Raw genomic sequence first — 23748 nt, 5'->3', positions numbered from 1 at the left:
TATGTCTGAGCTTAACCTATGTTAACGACACTCATTTTCTAGATCATCAGCAGCAGAATGTCCCTTAAACTTAAAAATGACTGGATGGTACTGTTGCTTCCAGGAATTTACTCTAGAGACTGTGGAGAATGCTTGATTTCCATCTGGCTTCTGGTTGTAAATAACCTCCTTTGAACACCACACCTGCTTAAAGTGAACTTGTACAGTACTGTCTGTGTGAGCAGGTCAGTAGGCTGACATTGGTCTAAAAACTGTGCAAAAGTTGTAATCTAATAACTTTTTTTATTTTGAGGGAAACTATTTGCTTATTTTCAGAGTAAGGTTGAGTTTGTGTCATTACTGTCTGATTGACACTCGTCTGTAAAAATGCAGCCAGATGGTCCAGCGAAGTAAAAGAGGTTAACAAGCATAAACAATTAGAGCTGTGTCTGGTTTAAACCCGCCGAACCCTCCGGAATACGGTGAATCAGTGGCCAAAGCTGTCAATCAGCTGCGCCAGTTTGATTCCTTGCTGTGACCTTTTCCAGGAGGATGCCGCGTGTTGACACTGTGCCCTCACATGAGCTTCCTCTGCATCTGAAGGCAGCTCAAGAGCCGAGGCTAAAAATGTGCCAGCAGGGACAGACAGGAGTGTGACCGATCGCCCGTCAATGTGGATTAACCCTGTGAGGGACTGCTGACCCGTGCACCGGTTGGTCCTGGGCAGCCCACCGACCACAAACCCAGCAACAAAAGGTGGAGGTGCTGAGGAATAAAGACACAGACACTGGCCCGCTGCACTGGGAGTTCACCACTAGGTGGAGCAAAAGAATCAAATGTGTTTTTATTCAGTTGATCGGTTGTAATTGTGGAAGTAGCCTTTCACATCTATTTATAGTTTATTTCAAACTGACATGTTTAACATGTGGCTAATTGATACTGATGCTTCTAAATTATGCACACTTCAACTAACAACAACACTGGTTTAACAAAGTGAGATGAGTTAATTTACTAGATGAGTCTAGAAAACAGGCAACAATCATTAACAGTGAATAACTTACACTATACAGTAAGTCTTTTTGACTCCACCGAGATTCAGTTCACAGACTCATTACTGTGAACTGTCAATACATGCTTTAGGCATTTTAACAGTTTAGAATCAGAATCAGCTTTAATGGCTGAGATAAAGTTTGCACAAGACAACCAAAGAATTATATGTGATCTGACTCTTTGTTCTTTCTTCTGAAAAAATACAATTATTTACAATTTTAATTATAGTTACTTACAAAATGAACAAATAAAAATATAAACTGCAGCTTGCTGTGTCACATGCAACAGTGGTTATTGCACGTTTGAACAGTTTTTGTGCAGCAGTGATGCTGACAGCCTGTTTTTGAGGCTGGTCCAGTACAGGTGCTCGATGGACAGAAGCTCAGTCCCAGTGATCTTCTCTGCTGACCGGACCACCCACTGCAGTCTGTGTCGGTCCTGTGTTGTTACACAGCATCAGTTGTGACAGAAGAACACCTTTCCTCTCACTATCTTCAACACCATCATACTATCATTGTCCTGCTGAGGTTCATATATCCGCAGTGTAATGTATACATTATGTCTTGACTTGATCGACTGAGACGCACAAGGTCATATTTCATCTCTCTGGTGTTTTCAGTCAAGACATTACCAGGTGCAGTCTGGGAACAGCAGCAGAAGATGGAACCCAGCAGGCTCCACTATAAGATGTGGTGGCATCGCATGTAGTTATTAGTGAAGCGTGCACACACACACACACACACACACACACACACACACACACACACACACACACACACACACACACACACACACACACACGGGTGCAGGCTTCTCTCTCTCCCAGAGAATGCATGAAGCCTAATCTAATGTAACTTGAAGCCATTAAAAATACAACACATCGACTCACCTGTATTAATATTTCACATGACAAGCCTCAGAATTACATTACAATGTAAAATCCCGCAGCGGCTCCGGCTGCCGGGTAGAAGCAGCCGCACGGCGCGTCCCCATGAGACGTTCACTTGTTACACACTGAATTAGACTTTGTAATCCAGCCTATGTACAGTAACATTGTGTTGTGGATCACTTGAAGCTCATTCCAAGTTGAAGCACTAGTCGTGTGCGTAGATTTATTTTAGTAAAATCTTTGTTCACCTTGTTGCGGACATCTATTGAAGTAAAAGCAGGTCATCCATCTCATATACTGTAAGTGTTTTAGCTGCAGGCCTGAGGCCTCTGCTCTGTTCCAATCAAACAAGTGAATTAGACAAATAAATGCCTTTATGTTGTGATGTAATAAATTAAACTCAAACGGTTCTTCACAGAACACAGAGAAATACTATCCAACTTTGCAGTTTTCTTCACCTCAAATATTTTCACATTATTAGCTCATTGCCTTGTTTTCTAGCCTGTCTGGCTGCAAAGAGCAGCTCGTGAACGTTCCACCAGCTAAAGGAGCAGATATTTCCCCAAGGAGGTCGTGGAGAGCGTAAAAGCGAGTCAGCACCAGGCCTACAGTACCTTACAGATCACTGTTCATCATTATATACAAGCCGCATACAGTGGCCAGTCCAACCTGTCGCAGCTGCCACACACAGCAGGCTGTGATGTGTGGTGTGTTCTGACAGCTGTCAATCAAGCTCAGCATTTTAGATTTCCTACTATATCTTGTATTTTTCATATAGAGTGGCAACATCTGGGTATCTTATTTTGATGTAAAACACCCCTGTGGACATTTGATCAGACACACTTTGTATTGTGGACAAAGTCTCGAGCATAGTGGCCACTGCTCATCATCCGTCTGAGGACGCATGCAGTCATTTCTGCGTCCAGTCAGGACAAATCTCTGACTCCATCAGCGGCTTAAAGCCTCTCAGAGCACCAGAAGAAGGCAGTTTACAGAAAGCGTCCCCTCAGTGTGACAGAGCTTTGGAGAATCTGCGAGGAAAAGGAGATAAACTGCTTAAATCCAGGTGTGAGGAGCTTCCAGAGACTTATACCCTAAAAGTCTCCGTGGCTGCTGCCAGGAGTTTCGGCACAGAACTGAATTAGGACAGTGAATGTGAATTTATGTCTGCTCACATACCGTCATAAGCGTAGCCTATAAATAATGATGATCGTTTCATTATATTGGCAATGTTTTGGCTCATAAACTCTAATCTGTCTCAGTGGGAGTTTATTAGAAGGCGCGTTCACGTCATTGACCCGTCTGCTCTGTTGACACATGGTGCGTTGACTGACTCGCTGCAGTCGCGGTCCAGTTGCCAGGGGGCGGTACCGAGCAGCTCCGGCAGGTGGGTGCGCGCTTCCCTTCAGTTTCCAGCGCTCTCGTGCGAGGACGGAGCGACGCGCGCTCAACTCCAAACGCACAGAAGTGGCGCGGACGGGATCCGCTGACGTTCCGAACGGCGACGGAGCTCCCGAATGATTTGACCTTGCTTCCTGTCGAAGTGGAGGCCGGCGGAGCCGTCGGCGCGCTCTGCGATGTCCGCCGCCGCCGCCGGGACGCGGCGTGGGAAGAGAAAGCTGCGCGTCCAGTCCGGGTCCGCGTAGCGCGCCGTTAATTGCCACCGGAAGACAATTAGAGGAGGCGAGAGCGGCGGCGTCAACTTTGGAGAAGCTCGTTTTGTGCTGGAACAGCCGGTGGATGTTGCGCCATGGAAATGAAGATGCGACTTCGAGGCGTGTTGATGCTGCTGTGGATCTTTCAAGGTAACGCTAATTTAGTCGCCGACGCTCATTAAGCCGCGCGCGTGCGCACGTTTTGCGGCTCCGAACCGCAGGTTGTTACAGGAGCAAAATGGAAAAGTTATAAACATGCGCTTCAAATATTTTTATGTATGTTGACTTTTCACGTGTGGCGGTGGCAGTTTGACGTCTTTTTAGCTTTTACTGACGTCAAATGCCACTTGTGAACCTGTTGTAAAGATTCTTATAAGTTGATCGTTACAAGTGCAGCCTGTTCAGCGCAGTGGAGCAACATGCACCTGTGTTTCAGTCAGGCTGCATTAGCACCAGATTTGAAACCAATTTAAATCCACAGAGACCGTAAAAGAGCTGCATTCACGTGCATTACTGTATTAATTCCCTTCTGGGAATTCTGCCTTATTGGCAGAAATCAGAGGCTATCAGCCTGCTCAGATGCCAAAGTTGTGTCTTGAACAGTCTTAAGATACACCCCCCTCCCTCCCTCCCCTTCGCCAGGGAAATTTAAATTTCAAATGCAGGAACGAGCACGGAGACAATTCATGAAATATGTAATTTTTATTGCTGCGAATCCCGCCGTGGCTGCGGCTGCTTGTTTTAACCAGAGGTCCCCTTTTAAAGCGCACACAGTCGAGTACTCTTCATCTTAAGAGGGCATAATGTTGCTGCATGGTTGAATGCTCTGAAATGAATTTCATAGAAGTCAAATGTTGTTGCTTTTTCTTTCTTTCTTTTTTCTTTTTTTTTGCTTTCTTTTGATGGTTATTGTCCCTTGTGAGGTTAAAAATAACATTAAAAGCGCGAGTCTACCTGAAGGAGGACGTCAGCACAAGGAGTCCCTGCCTTCACGTTAGGGACCGGGGTTATTTAGGAAACGTAATGGTGCTGCTCTTACTTGGATAAAGTGAGTGCATGTAGTTAGCGATGAACACATTTGTCATAAAGCGGCAGAATATGAGCAGTATGACGAATAAGGGCTTGATGGCGTTTGTTCATTAATTCTCCTCCTTCTTATCAACCTGTTCTGCATCTTTCCAGCTGTGCTCTGCAAAACTCCTTCAGGGTCTCGTTGCTGTCAACCGTGCTGCTGCATCATTTCTCAGCAGATGCTGGCTTTCCTCCAGTGTGGAAATCAGAGATTGTTACAGCTCATGTCTTGTGTGTCAGGATGCGTTTGGTTCAAAATCAGTTTTGGCTGTGGAGTGGGTCTGGATCAGGTAAAACAACAACAACGACAGCGCATGGACACACATCCATACTCAGCTTGTTTTCTGGTGCTCTTTGGTTAAAGCGTGTGTGATGTTCCACATGATGATGAGCATACCTGAGTTACGACGTGGGTTCTCTGCTGCACAGAAGCCCCTGAGGCGTGACATTGCATCCGCCGCCCTTTGCCTTGGTTTCACCGCTAAATGGAATGAAACCAACAAATTCAAAGACCGCTCGCGACTCGGTGACAAGCAACTCCATCCGCTCACTGCTCCGGTGATCGAACTGATTTGTTTTTAATTTGCATGATGGATTTCCCTTTGCGTCTGTGACAGCCGCTAATTGGCCTGTCAGGAGCTGATCCGGCCTGTTGCAAACTCTCCGAGGAAGCGAATGCAGCATCGGACGCTCCGGCATGGCTTCCGATGGAGCGTGGCTCCGCATGAGGAGCCCTGAGCTGCGGCTGATTGGTTACTAATGGCCAGGCTCCTGATTGCTGTGCCGTGGTTGTAACATACAGCATGTTTGTGCGCTAACACATTAGCACACCGCTCAGGTGAGCCTGATTGGGCGACCTGGCTCCCTGCTGTGTGACAGTAAAATATTGTCACGTACTTGGCTGATTGTGTTGAGTGACTGCTGCTTCATTAGGAGACATGAGCCACTTGACTCTGATGTAGGCTGATGTTTGGGAGCGCTCAGACCAACTCTGATTAAGCATCGCATGTGCCCTAGCCATTAAACATGCATTGATCCCCAACACACTGCAGCAGGTGAATTAAGTCAGGCTAAAGCTTTTCTAAGTCAAAGTACTGTTGGCAGGTTGCCTCCTGGCCAGACTCCTGCTCAGTTAATTTGCTGATGCTGCCTGTGTTAATTATTGCTTATGATGGTCTTAAGTGACACAAGTAGAAGTTCCTCTGGAGAAGCGCTGCATTGGCTGCGATGCTGCTGAAAGCCCAGGATGCTGTTCTGTAACGAGCCGTTGTTCCGAGCAGAGATGCGGCGATTATTCATTTGTATTATTACAAATGTTTAGTCAAGCAAAAATGCCAAACATCGCGTCGTTCCAGTGATATTTGTAAATGCCCCTAATGGAGGAATGGTCTGTTTACACGCTGTTAAATGCTGTGTGCACACACACCATTGCAGATGGAGGGTTTACATTATTCTCTGCTTTTTAAAGGTAATTTGACTTTAAATGCTTAATGGCAGGTTAAAGTGTGAATTCATGATCTTTTTAACTATTATGGTCACATTACATATTTAGAGCAGAGAGTGATGAGGGAGGATGGTGAGGACGAAACAGGAGCAGTAGGTTCTGGAGTTTTATGGCAGGGCATTATTTATTATTATTATTATTATTTTATTTCTAATATTTGTGGCATTGTTGAGCATTCTAAACATCTTTAGTGTGACTCTGCCAGCTACTCTGACCTCAAATGATTCCTGACAGCTCAGTGTTCCCCGACGTACACAATGAACTGATCAGATTTGGTTTGCCCTGAAAAAGCATTTATCACAAAAGACTGAACAGAAAGTCAAATGAAGTTAGAAACATATCTGCCTCACACATTCCTGTACACGACTGTATTTTAAGCATATACTGTAGCAAATTGCACCTTTACTAACCAGCTAACCAGGTCTTTTATAGATGAACTGATTAACACATGACTCTGTACTGATGTGTTTGTAATCTTGTTGTAAAAAGCTGTGATTTAGTCATCGTTTGGCATCTTTACCTCTTTATTTTAAAATGCCTACACTCCTAACAAATCACCAAACACAGCCGCTCATCTCACTAATTATCAAGCCACTAACAGCCTGATGACAAGATGCGCTTAGGAAACGTCTTTTCGTTTCCCCCTCTCCCGGAGGCAAATAAGCTGAAAATTGTGAAAAGCGTGAATTCTACCCATGATCCTTCTCTTCCTAACCACCAACCTGCCGCTGGGGGAGAATCCTGATGCGACGCAGTAGGTCGTCTGAGTCACTTCACTGAATTTATCTTCACTAAGTCAAACTGGTAAATTGTCAGCGGTTTCACTTGCATTTGTTAGTGTGACAGATGCTCCGGGATGCGAGAGGCTAATTGACCACAGGCCAGTGTGTGAGCTGCGTGTGAACACCCTGCAGACCCCTGTAGAGGCTACAGACACTGAACAGAGCCACAAAGAGCCAGCGCTACCTAAAGATTTCTCTCTTTTCAAACTAGGTCATGCACAGCACACAATAAAGAGGATGTTAATACTCCAATTCCGTCTCCCCAAACACTAAAGCTACTCTGCGTTACCGCATGTTAACATCGATGCATCAAAACAAAATCTTCTCTGACACTTACTTTAGTGGGGATTGACAGCTGGTTGAAGTTCAGCGTGGCGGCTCATTGAGCTAATGTGACTTTGAGGCAGGTGATTAAAACAATCTGGATGTGAGGGATGTGATGGATGCGCTGCTGTAGAACATCATTCTAGTTTAGATATTTATGCTGTTACAACTAGTAAACACATTTTTATATGATTTATTAGGTAAACAAGAAATATTCATATCCAGCAGAGTCTTTAGTTCTGGAGTATCTGGCGGCACTGGTCCCTCAGACTTCAAACATTTTGGTCTCAGTGAGGGATTAGCAATATTACAAGGATATACAGCAGTTAAGAACCAGACCAAACCTGGTGTACAGTGAGTGTCAGTGTACTTCCAGTCGTTGCTGTAGTCATTATTATTTCACATTCCACAACCGTGACACGATGCTGAATTTCATTCTGTGCTTTATTAACTGACAACTAAACCACAGAAGCCCTGTGAGTGTTTCCAGTGGTTTGTTTGCTGTTCTCAACACAATTTCATGTTATTTTAGCTGATGCACATTAAATGAACAATTCACGTTCCCCTGCAACAGAAATAAAAATATGGCGCGCGCACACAATGTTAACCATTGTGCTAGCAAACTAATCAGCATTTCTCCTGCTGGATGACTCGCTTTGATGTTTGCTACGCCGAGTGTATTAGTGATTTGCCATCCACAGCAAACTATCACAGTCCAGTAAGCCTCATCATTATGCTGCTCAGTAAAGGATGATGCCGCTGCTTTAACTTCAACTTTAGAGAAAATGTTTATACACTATGTAGAAAACAAAGCAGCATGTGTTTTTGTTTTTTGCAGGTAAATATCTAAATATTCTAAATAATAAATAAAAAAGTAATGTGATTTTTTTTTAATGTCTCAGCACTTTATGTTTAACATAAACAGAGTATGTTTATGGTAGAGCAGAGGTTTCCAAGCGTCTGTGGAGTCGACTATACTGTAGGTTGGTGTTCTGGTTCTGTGCATTATACACCTTCCATACTGTACATGTAGGTATAATAGAATAAAAGAATGTACTGTGGATCTCCATAATAAACAACCAGGGCAACTGTTTTGTTCATTTGATTGATTCACTCTCTCTATCTCTCTCTATGGTACATGAGCCACTGCTAAAAGACCTACAGTTCATATAGCAATTGCATTTGCTGACCCATCCATACATTCATCCAACCAACCAACCAACCAACCAACCAACCAACCAACCAACCAGCCAAACAAACAAATTACCCACCCGTCTTGTAGGAGGAAAGTGAGGCTAATGCTGTTTCAGGACCACGGACAGCGCAGCTCTTGTGTTGCATTTGCAGGCCATGTTCTTTCTATTTTATGCATTTGTTCATTATACAATAATACAAATCATCAGCTGCTTGTTTTCACACTCTCCTCCCATAAAGAAAGAATTTGTTGTTAGTTGTACATGGCATCATTTAACTGTCCATACGCTCTATATACTATACTGTACACTATACATGCAGTACACACACAGTATGTGTGAACTGACTTAGAAAAAGGTTGTTCAGAGGCCTTCAGTTCCATAAGAATCAGCTTCACAGTTTTCACACAAAATCAGCTTATAATCTTTTCATACAGTACACCATTAAACCGTATCAGTAGCAGGTAAGGGTTAGAGACATACAGTAGCAGTGTTGGTGCCTCGGGGTGGGATTCTGTGCAGGACCAGACAGAAATCTGAAATTATGTCTGACAATCACCAGCTTGTCTTTCTTGGAAGCATTTCCACATTCATATCCAAACCCTGGAGGATGAATTCTCTAATCTGATTAGATGATGGAATTCTTATGGAGCAGTTACAGATATCAAATGCCAATGGCTGCTTACTGACACTGTCAAGCGTTTAAAATAGATGAAATCCTTTAGGCCTCTGTGGTCAAACAACAACAGACTTTAGACAGACTTTTAAGAGGTTGTTCAGAATGAAGTTTTCTGATTTGGTGCTTTGATGATGTCTAATGGTTTACTCTGATTGATATCTGTTCTTTCACTCATTTCACTCACAAGACACTAATTTAAATGTTATAGAATAGTGAATTAAAGAAAAAGAGGACATGGTTTAAATGGGTTGTGTGTCAAGATGTGAATTTAAATTGACTTACTAAGTAACAGAGAACTTGATGCACTCGACACAAATCATTATAAACCCTGAAGCTGGTTTATCTGCTTTCTCAACTGACTTCTGTGAGTCACAATTTCACCTCATTAACTCCCACCGTTAAAACCAGTGGACTTCGCTCTGCGTCAGACCACCAGAGGTTCTGTTCAGGAGCAGCTGCCTCGTGCTCTGTTGATCCAGGTGATTACCTACATGTTGTCAGACTGTAGCGGCACTTCACTGCTCGATGCACTGACTCATAGTGAAGCGCAGGCTGATTGAATGTTGATGCTGCAGCCTATCTCCGTGTCGCCCTTTCACCTCCTCCTCCTCCATTCTCCATCTTTATTTCGCTAATGACGTGGCCACTGGTGGCGGATCGTGCGGTTCCTCCACCTGAGTGAGGACACATCACTCTTCCCTCTTCACATCTCCGATCTCGGCCGCTGTGCATCTTCAGTTAGCCTTTTAGCCGTAGCTCAGATGCAGCGGTCTCACATCAGAGACAGGAAAAAAAAAACATCCAAATGAGCTTTGCTAGATTTCGACCAGCCGCTGGTTTTCCCGCTGATCGCAGACCATAAATGATGCGTCTCGGAGGAGTATGTCATTTACACCCGAGGCGTAGGCGAGGGTGTCGATGAGTTAGACCAGGTGCACCCTGGGTAAATGGCACGCAGTAATGAGATACGTTCCCTCTTTAAATGAGACCTTTGCTCTGGTGGGAACTTCAGAGAGAAGACACAGAGTCACACACACATGCTGTCATGCGCAGCTACATTCCATTTGCCGAGACATATTTAAGCTGAGACGGGAGAGAGAATGAAATCCTATTAAAGCTGGTGTCCAACGCTGGGGGAAAGCTGCGTTAACCTGCTAAAATGAAATATGATCCAATTTCTGCAATTCATCAGAATTACTCAGTACGTTTAATGATAACACAGCAACGAAACTCTAGTTGTAGGATGCTGTTAAACTCAGACGGAGGTGCATTTTTAAGGGTGTTAATAGGGATTCGTCAGCATGTTATAATGTTTTGGTTGTTCCGAAGTGGAAGAATGTGTTTGTATGGAAATTAGAGACGAAAGCCTCGTTCTTGTGACTTTGTAGCGTCGGGAGGAGCCGGTCGATCTGGAGACAGCAGGTGATGAGTTTTTAGAAGATTACAGTCGTCTTAGGCTGTTACAGCGAGGCCTTGTTTACTGTGGAGCTCCTGCCGCCCTGGTTTGGTGATAGGTTAGTTTTCAAATGGCAGATGATGGGCTTTTCATTTTTTTTTAAAGGACAGCGGCGGTGCGTTTAGGACCAGGATGGGTTTTTCTTGTTTTCTGAGTGATTTGTATTCATCGAAGGGCGAGCGGGTCCTCGCTCCTTTCTCCCGTTGCTCGATGGCCTCGCCAGATGGAGGGGAGGGTTGTTGTGGTCAGATTAAGGCTGTCGTGTGGTTCGAGGTGTAACCTGGCTCCGCGGGCTTCGGGCTCCGTGAAGCTAAAGCAGGTCCCACGGGTCAATCCTGCGCTGGTGAGGCGACTCGGCTCTCTCTTATTCCTCCTCGCAGATTAAAACTGCATCACGCTGCGGCTCTGGAGCGTCACTGACGCTCATGTAATGCACTCTTCAAGGAAAGCTTTCAGATTTTTCTCAAGTGAAAGCTGTCATTATTATTTAGTGACTGCGGAATTACGTGTTTCTCTCTGTCATCTAAGAGGCTGAAGGATGAGGCAGTCATTAAGCATTCTGCTGTGAACTCCTATTAATTATCAGCTATACGATATTACACGTTGCTTAATGTGTCTCTAATTGACCGACACATTCATTCATTAATAAAAATTAATCAATCAATTGTTAAGTATTAAGTGGAGCAAACACAACCAAGTCTTTAGTCTTGTTAATTTATAATTTTAGAGAGTTTTTAACAATCACTGGTACATGTACTATAGCAGTAAAAACACTCAAAGGGTTACAGTAGGTTTAGTTGTTTAATTGTCAGTCAATCAATGAATAATGACTTAATGGTGCTCAAACTGTTGGTGCAGAGTGCGTAAAGTGCATCTGTTTGCTTTGGATGCATGAAATAAAGGCAACAGTGAAGCGGTAACTGCATTTTTTTTGTGTTGGACATTAGCCACATGTAGCTTGGCTAGCCGAGCGCTAGCTTCATGCTGCAGTGTTTGACAACCATCATTAGTTTCAACACATGTTTGATATCATGGTTAGGAGGGTTAGTCGTCACTTCACTTTGCCAGTCAGACTTTCATCCAGTCCCGTCCCTCTGGTGCTGGTGAGGCAATTGCCATTAGAATTAAGACCCCGGGGTTGTGGTGCTCAAAATAGAAACAACCCCCAGGTGGAATAAAGGGCCTATATTTCATAATCTCAGTGATCTGTCAAACCCTGAGGTAATTGGCTCTTTGGGATGACTGAGAGTTTAAGGCGGGGCAGAGTAATAACCGTAAGATCACTTGAAGTGATACCACAGTCCGTGAGCGTCTCCAGATAGCATTTGTACGACCACGGAGGTTCGACAGGAGGACTTTTTCCCCGGCATCGTTACCGACGTGGGCGGGAGAGCTCCACCAGCTGATCCACTGACTGCAGCGCGATCGTTCTTCATCTGACCGAGTGTTTACGTTCACTGAGGCCTCACTTTTTAATGCACACTTGCTAATAGAACTGAAATTGAATTAAAGCACAAGCAGCTGTACTGTAGCTCTGCCAGCGAAGTGGCAGCAGGTTGTAATGCAGGTTAATAAATTTCATAATCTATAGCCTTATTTTTACCCGTACAGTATACTGTATGACTTTTTTTTCTTCCTCGGGATTGGAATTTGCTCATTTCTATTTCGAGCCCAGAGGTTGGTTGGTCCTCTAAATTGATCTGGCGAACACAGCTGCTTCTAAGAAACCTGCTCAAACCTGATAAGCACAGTAACCATAGCACCTTTACTGGCACAGCGCAGACATTAAATATGCTTCATTTCAGGCTGGAAGGTGAAGTCAGGTGTTTTCTAGTGTCATATCCTCCACTGAAATATAGAATGGATCCTGAAACTAGTGAGACATACCCAGAGACATGATTAAACCCTGAGAAATGCAGTGACTGCACTCCGACGTGCTGACTACATTTCACACGTCGATGAGCACTGGCTTTAATCTGAAGGTGAGTTCTCGAGTTTTTTTTTTCTTTTTGGTCCATTTAGATTAAACCTCCAACAAGGAGCATGAGTGTTTTCATATTGCTTCATAAAGTGACAGCGCCATCACCTGTAATGCTCTCAAAGGGAAGGATTCAAGTCAAGCTAAACTGTCCAGGTTTCCTTTCTGACGTTGCAGCAGGACAGGGACTGACCCTGAAAACGTGCGTGGCTCAAATCAGAGAGAGGTGAGTTTTCTTTATGGTGGTGCAGTTGCAAAGGTGACACGTCTCACACCTATGTGTGGCTTGACACGTTCATTAACTATGACCTACATTAAAAACACCTTTTATCTCTGGAAAGCATTTGCCTCATTGTTGCAGATTTTAAACAGGAGGAAATTTACAGGGCAGTCACTGAGACTGAGGAGAGAGAAACGGAGGAAGCAGGTGAAACAGCTGTTTTAACGTAATTATTTTATTTTGTTTTATTTTTTAAATAGTCTGAAATGTTCTGTGATCATTACTGATATTTGACTCAATTAAACAGAATAAACATGAATAAAAAACTACGTCCTGATTTAGTTCAATTGAAGCATTTTGTAATCTTAATACATTAGGCATTTGATCTATTTAGCAGAACAAACTGCTTTTTAAATGTGGTAAGGGTAAAACTTGACCTGGCTACAAATAAAGTGTTTTACATGGACATGTGGGACTTTGTACAATTAAAAGTATTAGTGCTGGGTTTTATAAGTAGTTAAGTAAGTGTCATTAGTAGTTTGTGATTGATCTGTAATTGAGATTTAAATCATATTACATTATTCATCTGTCCTCCACATGGAGCTGCTGTTCCTGTTTTAGTGAATCCTGTCGTGGTGGTGGCATGGAGCATCTGGAGCTCCTCCTCAATGTGTCGTTGCTGAGTGTAAATAAGAAAATCAGAGGATCTACTGCACTTACAGACATAGACATAGAGCTGCACTACCAAGAACCAGACAACCGTCCTGCCAGGCCAGAAGAACGTCTGGAGTGAGCCCAGTTCTAGTATATTATAATAGAAGCAGAACCAAACCTGAGCTTTTAATTTACTACTGGGAGAATGACAAGAAAAGTAACATACTGGGATCCAGTTCAGTGGTAAAACAATCGGAGATGATGATAAAACAAGCTCTTCATGATCTAATCAGTTCATCATAAGCTGTTACTTGGTGTTCAGCAAATAATGGGGGCTACAACAAACTTCCCATGATGATCACATTCATTCTTTTTTCTGTGGTGCGTGTCTCCGATGTACAAATATGGATTTTGATGAGACAGCCTAACGTATGACATTCAGAGTGGAGCCCAGGATGCAGAGGCACGCGTCTCTCTCTGCAGCCGTGTCAAAGCCAGTGTCAGTGTCTGTTCTGATTACTATATGAATGAATCAATTTAAAGCCCAACCAGGGGAATGCACACTAGTCTGTGTAAATGAGTCCGTACTGTACTGTATGTATCGCTGCTGTACTAAGGATGAAGCCATGGAACACGTACAGTAATGAGCTCGGCTGGTCAGAAACCTACAGGCGACATCATTCGTCGCGCTTATTCCTCCACATAAACAGGTTTTTCATCGTGAGTCGCTGCATTTGAAGCAGCTAAACGAGTAAAAACACTGTTAATGAGTCAGAGCTGGGGTCAAAGTTCGTATTTTTCCATTAGAAAGCGGCAGTTCCACTTCCATCTGGTTACAGGTGTATTTTACTCCCCCGGGGAGCGTTGGGTGGGGCGAGGCCATGGCAGCAGTTTACTGACACTTACGCCTAATTGGTTTATGTGGAGGCTCGGGCGCTTCGTGCCCTCGGGTGCTTTTCCTCCTAAGTAACGTGTTGTTAGAAACGTCTTTCAAACAAAGGTCAGAAAAACAATTTGATTTGATTGACCAAGTTAGCGTTTAAAGCCCGAGGAATGAAACCAGAAGGAACGGCTGCGAAGACAGAAATATGAAACACGGGTTCGGCAAGATGGAGTCTGATTACATTCAGAAGCTCCTCGTGGTTTTGATGGTGCGTGTTCTCTCATAGCCGGATCCTGTCTTCATGTAAACAGGCTCGTTCCCACAGCAGCTTTTTCTGGCATTGTCTTCCGAGCCAAAGGACAGCGGTCATGATGTTGTCTTGTGTGCGACTTGCCCCCCCCTCCGCTAAAGCCAGCTTGGGCTCGTAATAAGATTAGAGCAGGGGGAGGCGGCTTAGCGACCTGCGCTAAGAAACCGCGATCGTTTATCTCCCAGGCCGCCGCAGATGGACGGAACCGGGGGAGAAGGGGCCTCGGAGCAGAGGGGCGGTCGGAGGCCGAGGTCAAAGGGCCGTCGCCTGCTACGCGAACCTGCCCACGTTGAGCACTTTGTGTTCGACCTTTACTGCCGCCGCACGGTTTATTTGACACCTCCAAACGCAGCTTCCGTCCTCGCCGATGGCCTCGTCCATCAAACTAATCAATGCTCTGCTGAACTGTGGGCGGTGAACGACGGACTTTGCTCCTCTGATGTCGTTCTATGAAGCTCTAACTGCACAATTACTGTAAAAAAAAAACGCTGAAAATGCTGTCGTAGCTGTGCTTCTAGTGTTACGCAACAGGGTTTGTCTCAGTTTTAAGAGCTTGTCCACTAGATCAGAGCAGATGAGACTCGCTGAATACAAAGGTTTGACATTACTGATCAAAAATGTGTTAATTTTCCAAAGCTTAAATGAGCTATTTGCTAGTGACACAACATCTCAGAGCTGCTTCACTGCCTTTGTGTACGTCCTTCCACTCTTCTTCTACAGTAACGCTTCGGGCGGCCACTTTGTCCTTTCAGAAGACTTTTCTATACCCTGTGAAAGTGCTGACGAGAGATTCTTAACACTTTCAGCCATTCAAATGTATGAATTATTAATATTTTGATTTAACAGACCATAAACGTTAGCTTCATGTATTCTTTTAGGTATTTGCGTGTCTACAACCTTGAACTGTCTTGTTGAAGTATTTGAAGCAGTGACCTGTTCTGTTTTGGTGCCTGTGTCATTTTTCTTGTGTTTTCATTGATGATAATTGCTTTGAACAGTTGTTTGTAACAAGGCCTAAACTGTTATTGGACATTTTATAGAATACAACATAGGTTTACTGATGAAGATGGGCAGTTGAAGCATACACTAACGCATCCCTTTCCACCTGATGGCTCCCGGCCTCTCATTAGGCCGCTGGAAACCTGCTCTTCTACTGGACCAACTTATTGTGGGAGAGAAAAGTAAAGTAGCTCAAGGGGATTACACAAACACCAGAATAAATCTCTTTCATATGTCTTTTAGCATTACACACAGGCGCCACACGGTCAGTCTTAGGGGAGCAACTGTTCCCCATCTAATCCCAACACAGAAGGGAGCACTTTTACAAAAGCACAGTTTATAACGCATTCACGAGCTGACACCCGAGAGGCCTTAAAAGCCTCTCTCTCTCTTAATCCATCATGTCAGGGTGTGGGAGCCATCGAATCCCTTTCCACCCCGATATAATCCATGTTGAGCACAATCCTATCACCTCTCTCACAGTGGTGCTGCTCTTAATTGTGCTCCTGTTGTGTAACTTCTCCGCTTTTCAATCACTGAGGATTCATTTGCAGGACGTAGTCCATCGTGTCATGATAAATTCTGTCCTGTGTGTATTTATCTTATGACTCCCACTCATTGCTAATTGTTTTGTCAAAGTGCCAGAGTTTAAGAACTACAATCAACTTCATATTGGCTTCTACAAGCAACATAACAATATTATATAGATTATGTGTGTTACATAACAACAGTACATGTTAGTCATTTTGTGAGTGCCTTGAGGTCAAAGTGATCCTGACTTTTGACCTTTGACCTCCATGTGGACACAAATACAGATTTCAAAAGCACTGCTTTGTATACATAAATAGAGATGCTCCCTGATGGTGCTAATGGTTTCTTTCATGGCCTACAGTCATGACCCATTGGAATGCCTTTAAAATTCTAGTTTTATCCAGATGGCTGTTTTAAATTAAAAGTATTAGGAAAAAATGCTTTGTTTTAATAGGCTACATGATTATTCAGAACAAGTAATTAAGCTAAACAGTACAGCTTAATAACACCTCCACTACAGCAGAGACGTTTGGTTACGTCTTTAATTCTCTGAAGGTGAAATCAAGGTTTTTCTACATCTGTAACGTCATCATTGTGTGAACACAAACAATCAATCACTGACTTAGCGTGCGAAGAACTTGAACTCTGGATTAAGTGGGTTTTAATGCTGGCGTAAACAGTAACTTTGTTTTTGCTTTACAGTCCGCATGTGAACATCAACCAGTTCACATTGGACAACAACCACTGTACATTGAATATGATGCAATAATTCTAGCCTCTACAATATGGTGAGTATTTTACAGCGCGTCTCTTTTCCTCCTGCACCTTTTGTCTTGTACTTGTTGAAGCTGAACGCTGTAGCTTTTTGCAGCGTATCGACTTTGGCGAGCGTCCTTCAACGACGGGCGGCGCGTTTAAGCCCCGCGTCACCTCACATCCTTCAACACGACACTGAATCTTTAGCAACTGCAGATCTGCTGTCCTGTCACTGACACTGCACTTAGACCCCGCCGTGAAAAGAAAATTTCCCTACAGGGATCAATAACGTGTCACATTAGCACAGTAATGCACAGCCGCCCTGTGAAGCGGCAGCGAAATTACCTGTACAAATCACTGCAGCGCATTAATCATGCCTGTGATTTGTGAGCTTGCCGAACCAACGCGTTCGAGCCAATTCACTCAACGGGGAAAATGTCACACACGAGCACCGCCGGCTGTAACGGCGCAAACTGCTGCAGAGGCGCTGAGCGGCGCGGGACTGTAATCACTGCAGCCTGAAGGCGCTGATGGGCTACGCTGTGTCCTCAGCCATGTGCAGAGTAGCCAGTCATTTACACCTTTTAAACATCTTTACTGTTGTATACTGGAGGCCAAGAAAACAGACTCAGCAGATCACACTCAACAAATTCTAGCACCCGTGCTCCAAATAGGCCCACCTCCAAACGCTGGGGTTTGAGAAATGGAGCCTTAGCCTATGTAATGACATGAGCACCACGTGAGCTTAATTATATTATTAATTATTAACCACTATATTTCAGTGCTTAATGTAAAGATGGTGGGCGGCTGACGCGAGGCGAGGTGAGCAAGGCTTCTGTAGTTTAAATGGTTGAAGTAGAAGAAAACCGGAACAAAATCTTTTATCTCGAGCTGATTCTTTTTACTTAATAATACTTTTGATGTCGGGGTGTTAGTAGTTCATGGAGACACAGGCTTGGGGTGGATGCAGGCTTTGTCCCAGCAGATCCAAGTTCAGCTCTAGTGGATACCAATCTTCTGATACTTTTGTTGCTACTGTAGTAGCAGCATCTTGTCAATAACCCACATCATGTATTTCTGTTAAATGCCTAGTGCTTTGGTTACAGTACGTAGCTGGTGTCAAGCATTTGTTTGCCATTTTACGTTTCCACAAAAGGCTGCGTCTGTGGGTGGATTGCTAATGGCAGCTATACATGTATATGTGCATGTTCAACAGCTTTACACTTGTTTGTCAGACCTCTGTTTACACTTTTTACTCTAGGTCATACATCAGTAATTGAACCACAACCAATCAAACCATAGACCCAATTGCAAATATCAAATTTGATCTTTCTCTCAAAAATCCTTGAAAGAATGACTACCGGACATTATTTGACCATGTGTACATGTACAGTACCTCAGTAACCTCAATCATAGCAGCAAACGTTGTAGCTCACATCTCTTATCTCCCACATGAAGACAACCGTCTTCCTCCCCCCGAGGGTCATTGCTAGAATAAGGAGGAAAGACTTGCCCATGCATTTGCTGCTTCCACGCCGGACTAATGTGTAGTCTTGCTAATAGGATGTCCTCGTACAGTAACTCATCAAAAAGCCTCCAGTTATTTCAAAAGACAGATCACATTTTTCTTGCATTAGCTTCTCTCCTTTGGCTCCGTGTAAATATAAGAAATGTTTCTCTTTACCTACAAAAGCACTTAATGATCAAGCTCCATCATCTTAAAAGGAATCCTGGCTAATAAGACTGTATGCTTTATTAGAACACCATTAGTCTGAGTGCCATACTGTAGACAACACACAAAGTGTGTGGGTAATTTAAAGCGTTGCTAAGGCTTCTAAAACTGACTTCATATTTTTATTTTTGACCCATGGTCACGAGACCAAACACAGCAGTTTCTTCATCTTTTAGCTTTTCTATTCTTTCGGTTCACTCAAATCTGAGCAACCAGACACGCAGGAGATGGGCAGCGAAGTCGTCATGAAAAAAAAAAAAAAAAAAAAAAAAAAAAAAAATGAACATCTGGCCGACACAGATGCTGCACCTAAATTCACCAGGTGACCACAAACATGAGGTAACTGGGTTTGATGAATATGAATATGTGTAAATGTGTTGCGGTCACTGATTGCTGCTGCGACAAGTGCTCACATAGTCGGGTCTGACTTAATGCCTTTCCCAACAGCAAAAAGTGTTTTCCAATAAAATAAATGGCTCACTCCATGAAAAGGACCAAGCTGAAACATATTGATTAGTAGCCTCAAAGTCAAATCTATAGACTGGGTTTCACTTTGTAAAATCTATACCCGGCCTTTGGGAGTAGCTCTAACTGGTGGGAACTAATAGATACTGTACTTTGAGCTTTGAGCTAGAGCTTTGATTTTATACTCGGATATTAAACGTGCCTGTTAAAGTCTAGTCTGTTCTATTCTATTTCGTCCAAATCAAAAGGCTGCATTTTAGGGACTCCCTGCAAAGGAAGACGTTAGGACCTGCGTCCACTTTCCTTCTCAGCCTCCTGCTCCACACCTCTCCCACGGCGAAGCGGGTGACTCGCTATCTGATGTCGCGGAGCGATCATAAGCCTCATCTTGTTATTCCTCTCTGATGAGAGCTCAGTGGAAATCTAAAATCAGATCACCCAACTTCTTAATTACACAGTGCGAAGGCCTCCCCGTATCCCACAGGCAGAGAAGCGGGGAGGCGGGGGGGAAGTGGGGGTGGGTGGGTGCCCTGTCACCGCGCTCGACCCACAGCGTTCCCTACCAGCCCCGCGCTCTGTCACTCCGTCAGCACAGCTGGGCCTCGTGCACGGGGCAGCACATGACAGATCTGGGAGATAAAACAGCCAACCCTGGCCCCGCTGCCACACTAATGCTTTATAAATATCTTCTTCAAAGGCCCGGAGACGGTGAACGGGGCGGTGGGATGGGGACCGGCGCTGTTGTGGCGTCACATGTGGTGCAGACCCATTTAAACTGGGAGCCGGCCTTTCATTCCCTGCCACCGGGGCCCAGACGCTGGCTGGAGAGGAGGTTGGGATGGGAACGGGGGGGGGCAGCTGGGATGAAGAGGCCACTGGCATCTAATAGTCCCAGTCAGACTGACCAGCAGCACCGCAGCAGGCGCCAGATTGTGTCTGACATCGGGCATACAGATGTAAACTCTCCCCAACTTAGCGTGATGCTCTGTTTACAATGGGAGTCTTTGTTTTCCTGCATAAACACATACATCCCCTGTGTGTGTGCTATTTGCATGTGATCAAAGCATCCGCTCTCTGCCCCCTCCTCCGTTCACCGTCGGTGGAAACTCGCGTCTACCGTCGCTGTTTTTGCGCACGGCGCCGTGTTCAGGGCACGTGGTTAAACACGTCAGCTGCAGCCACGGTAAACGCGTGAAAGACAGCGAGCGGGAACAGGCGAGCGGGAACAGGCCAGCGGACGCCGCCATGCTCGTCCATGCATGAGGGCAACAAGCATCAAGGCATAAGCAGGGGCAAATATCAGCGAACACATAATTATGCGATGAATATGTGAGAGCTCTGAATGCTCGAAAATGAGGATTATCGTCGGTTGTGAGTGCAGGAATCATATTTCTGATGAGTTAACGCTCCCAAGTCAGAGCTTATAAATAGTTCAGGGTATGAGAGTGGTGTTTCTGCAGCAAGGCAGCGAAAGCAGCAGCCAGTGGGTTTGATTCTTTTTTAATTTGCATTGTTTTTATAAGCCTGAAGCCACTGACTCACTGGACGTACAGTGGGAGGTCACACATGGAGATGAACCAACATACGCCGCATTTCCTAAACACTTGACTCTTTCCTTCAGCTCGTCAGTGCTGCTGCTGGAGATGCAGTGAACACAGGAGCAAACAGAGCATCTGAGCATCAAGTGGAGTTAGAGAGCAAACACCTGAACCTGGATTTTCAGTATTTGTTTCAAGTAACATCCACATTTCCTATTACTAATTGGTGAGTCAGTTATTTGTCTAACTCGGACTGCTGTAGGTCCATATTAGCTTCAGTACTGTAAAACGTTTACGATCAGCCATATGGACCGGCCTGATGCTTACTAGGAGTATTTTATACATACAGTAGCGTGTGAGTAGTATAAAACAGGATTTATGGACAAAAATGATCTAAGCGTTTCAAAATAAGATTTATCTCTTTAGTCTTGCGTTTAAAAAAAGCAAATCTCAGGAAAAGTCTGCATTTTTGTAAACTTTGCCTTCAATATTCATAACAAACTTTGAAGTAATTAGGTTAATTTTAGAATTTCACTCCAAGATGCTGTTGCCGACTAAATTTAGTTCAGAAGTTAGCGGGTTTTAAATTCTTCTATTTGTACTTCTACTTCCACATCGGGGTGAAGCTGCCACTTTTTTGTCACGAGTGGGAAGTCGAGTCTGACCTTAAGGCGATGCTACATGCGATGTACTGTGTGTGTGTGTGTGTGTGTGTGTGTGTGTGTGTGTGTGTGTGTGTGTGTGTGTGTGTGTGTGTGTGTGTGTGTGTGTGTGTGTGTGTGTGTGTGTGTGTGTGTGTGTGCGTGCATGCGTGCACATTTCTGTGCTTACCTAAACTTCATGTGTGTTTGCATGTTGGAGAAAAAATTAGTTTAGTGTGAGAACGGGGGGGCGGGGGTTGGAGCCATGTGTGCGAGGAGAATCAATTTAAACACAATCAAAAGTTAAGAGGGATTAAAGCTACTGTGATGAGATAGCGCACTCAAAATGGTTTAAAATAGCTGCCGAGATTACACTAATGTAATCCAATTTAAAGGAGCCTTCCCCAAAATATTTATTATTGAAGCACCATCTGTTTGAAGCCTGTAGGGTCAGTCCAATGTGCAGTTTTGCACCATCGGGGCTATTTTGTTGTCCTACATTCCACCCTGTCCTGTCTGAGAACAGCCACAGCTCCTCTGTATTTAGTCCCATTTATCCTCAAGTGGCACTAACGAAATCGAGAGATCTGCAAAAACTGAAGGTCATTTCGTTTTTATTCACCAGCCCTTGTAATGAAATGAATGAATGAATGAATAATGAGGCAACGGAATCTAATGCCTCAATTATTTATCAGACGTGATATGATATTGTCTGTTTTTGCAGCGAGGCACCGGCTCCGAGACTGGATCGCTACGGTGACACAGATCTGAGCTCAGCACAGACAAAACATCCTGTGGAGCGCTGTTTCATTAACAACAGCTGTGAGCAGAAAACTGTGATCTCCTCTGCAATTAATTATGTAGAATAGGGTTGGATCATATTACTATATTTTCTCTGAGATAATAGAAATGTGCGTGCTGCCCCAGTTTTGCTATACTGGTTATATTGAGGTACCTTAGTACACAATCTGCTGGATTTTCGCATCAAATTTGGCTTATAGCTTAAATAAATTTCCAGACAATTAAATTAAATTACGTTATGAATTTCAAGCAATGTTCAACCACTTGTCACTTAATTAGGTTCACCTATACTGTACAGTCTAATTCTTTTTGATACAACAACAACTTTTACAAGGTTATAATTTTAGGTGTAAGTAAACTGAAGCTGACAGAAATGTTTTATATTGAGTCGTACTGGAGTGTTTGTGACATTAAGAGATGGGAGCTCCTAATGCTTAATCCACCAAATTTAAAATTTGAAATTTAAAGATATACCTTAAGATGAATTGCAGGAGAATTCCTCAAGAAATTCAGGGTCCCCAGAGGACGAACCTTGTTTCCCCTTCCGCGAGAATCATCATTAAGGTATAAAATATTATATTTATATGTATATGTATAAAAATGTATAAAAATATTTTGACAACTACAGATAGCTGTATGTTACTGTGGATCCCAGTGAGACTTATTTAGGTCTATATTTATTTATTACAGTTTTTCAGTTCTGAAGTATCTATATCGTGTTTCAATGATGTGTAATAGATGTTTACCTGTTTCAATGGCTTGTATTTAAGGGGTAAATATATATTTTTAGATCTCAATTGAGATTGTGTAATGTTCAGCAGCCCACATGTGGAAAAACTACATGTGCTATAAAGCCTCATCTGAAACAAACGTTTAATTAAAAAAAAAATTCTACAACAGCTTAGTTTAAATAAAATGTCTTGTAGGTCCTGTTAGACCCTTAAACTACGACCACTTTCCTGAGACTGTCAGTTCATTTGTAGGTGAAAAGCCCACCCCCCTGTATAGATAGTGGGAAAGGGGGAGAGGTGTAAATGGAGAGTAAATCTGTGCCTCGGCTAAGCTTTAGCTCCAGAGAGGGACTCACATGAGAGAAAGACATCGGTGGAAGCAGAGATTACGCTGGGAGATAGAGTGGGGCTGGTTAAAGAGGATCAGTTTATCTTCACTCAGGCCTACACAAACCTCCCAGAGGGCTTTGATAGAGGGACTGATTTTTCTGTCATTCACTTGATCACTATGACAACACAGCAGTATTAGGCTGGGAGGCCTTACGTGCAAATGACATGCACTTCAGCAACAAATAAGAAAGTGTAGAACTTACTCCAGTTCAGTTCCCGGTCTTTAAAACAACTGCGTTGCTTCGCTTAATCTATTTGTTCTGACTCCTGTTTCTAGACATTGAACCACTTTTGTGATTCCTCCTGGTGCTTGTTTTATGTGAATGTGCTGCCCCCTATGCGTTGCTCGCAGTATTACACCAGATGTCATCTCCTAATTGTGCCCCAGCTCACACACGCATGGCAGGGTGGACTCTGCTTTGATGATGCTGGGTGCAGGTTTGCTGTTCTGCCAATATCTCACAGCCAGGATGCCCTGCAGGGAAACAAAAACATTGTTTATTCTAAAGAGAAGAATCCAATTAGCAGACATAAAGC

The 23748-nt window shown here is 43.8% G+C and overlaps 1 protein-coding gene across 2 annotated transcripts in view; it reads left to right on the top strand.

Annotated features, from left to right (window-relative positions):
• The first annotated feature begins 3309 nt into the window (after positions 1-3309).
• esamb (endothelial cell adhesion molecule b) overlaps positions 3310-23748 on the top strand; it is a 29202-nt gene continuing 8763 nt past the window's right edge. The window contains exon 1 of one of the 2 annotated variants that reach the window (XM_055514009.1): positions 3310-3723. In XM_055514009.1, the coding sequence (XP_055369984.1) occupies positions 3669-3723 (55 nt within the window). In that variant the 5' untranslated portion in view covers positions 3310-3668. The remainder of the gene's footprint in view (positions 3724-23748) is intronic. The other variant, XM_029170985.3, reaches the window with a different exon arrangement.

This window comes from Betta splendens, chromosome 13, assembly GCF_900634795.4.
Source record: "Betta splendens chromosome 13, fBetSpl5.4, whole genome shotgun sequence".
Classification (NCBI taxonomy): Eukaryota; Metazoa; Chordata; class Actinopteri; order Anabantiformes; family Osphronemidae; genus Betta; species Betta splendens.
This window is presented reverse-complemented; position numbering and strand designations above follow the sequence as displayed.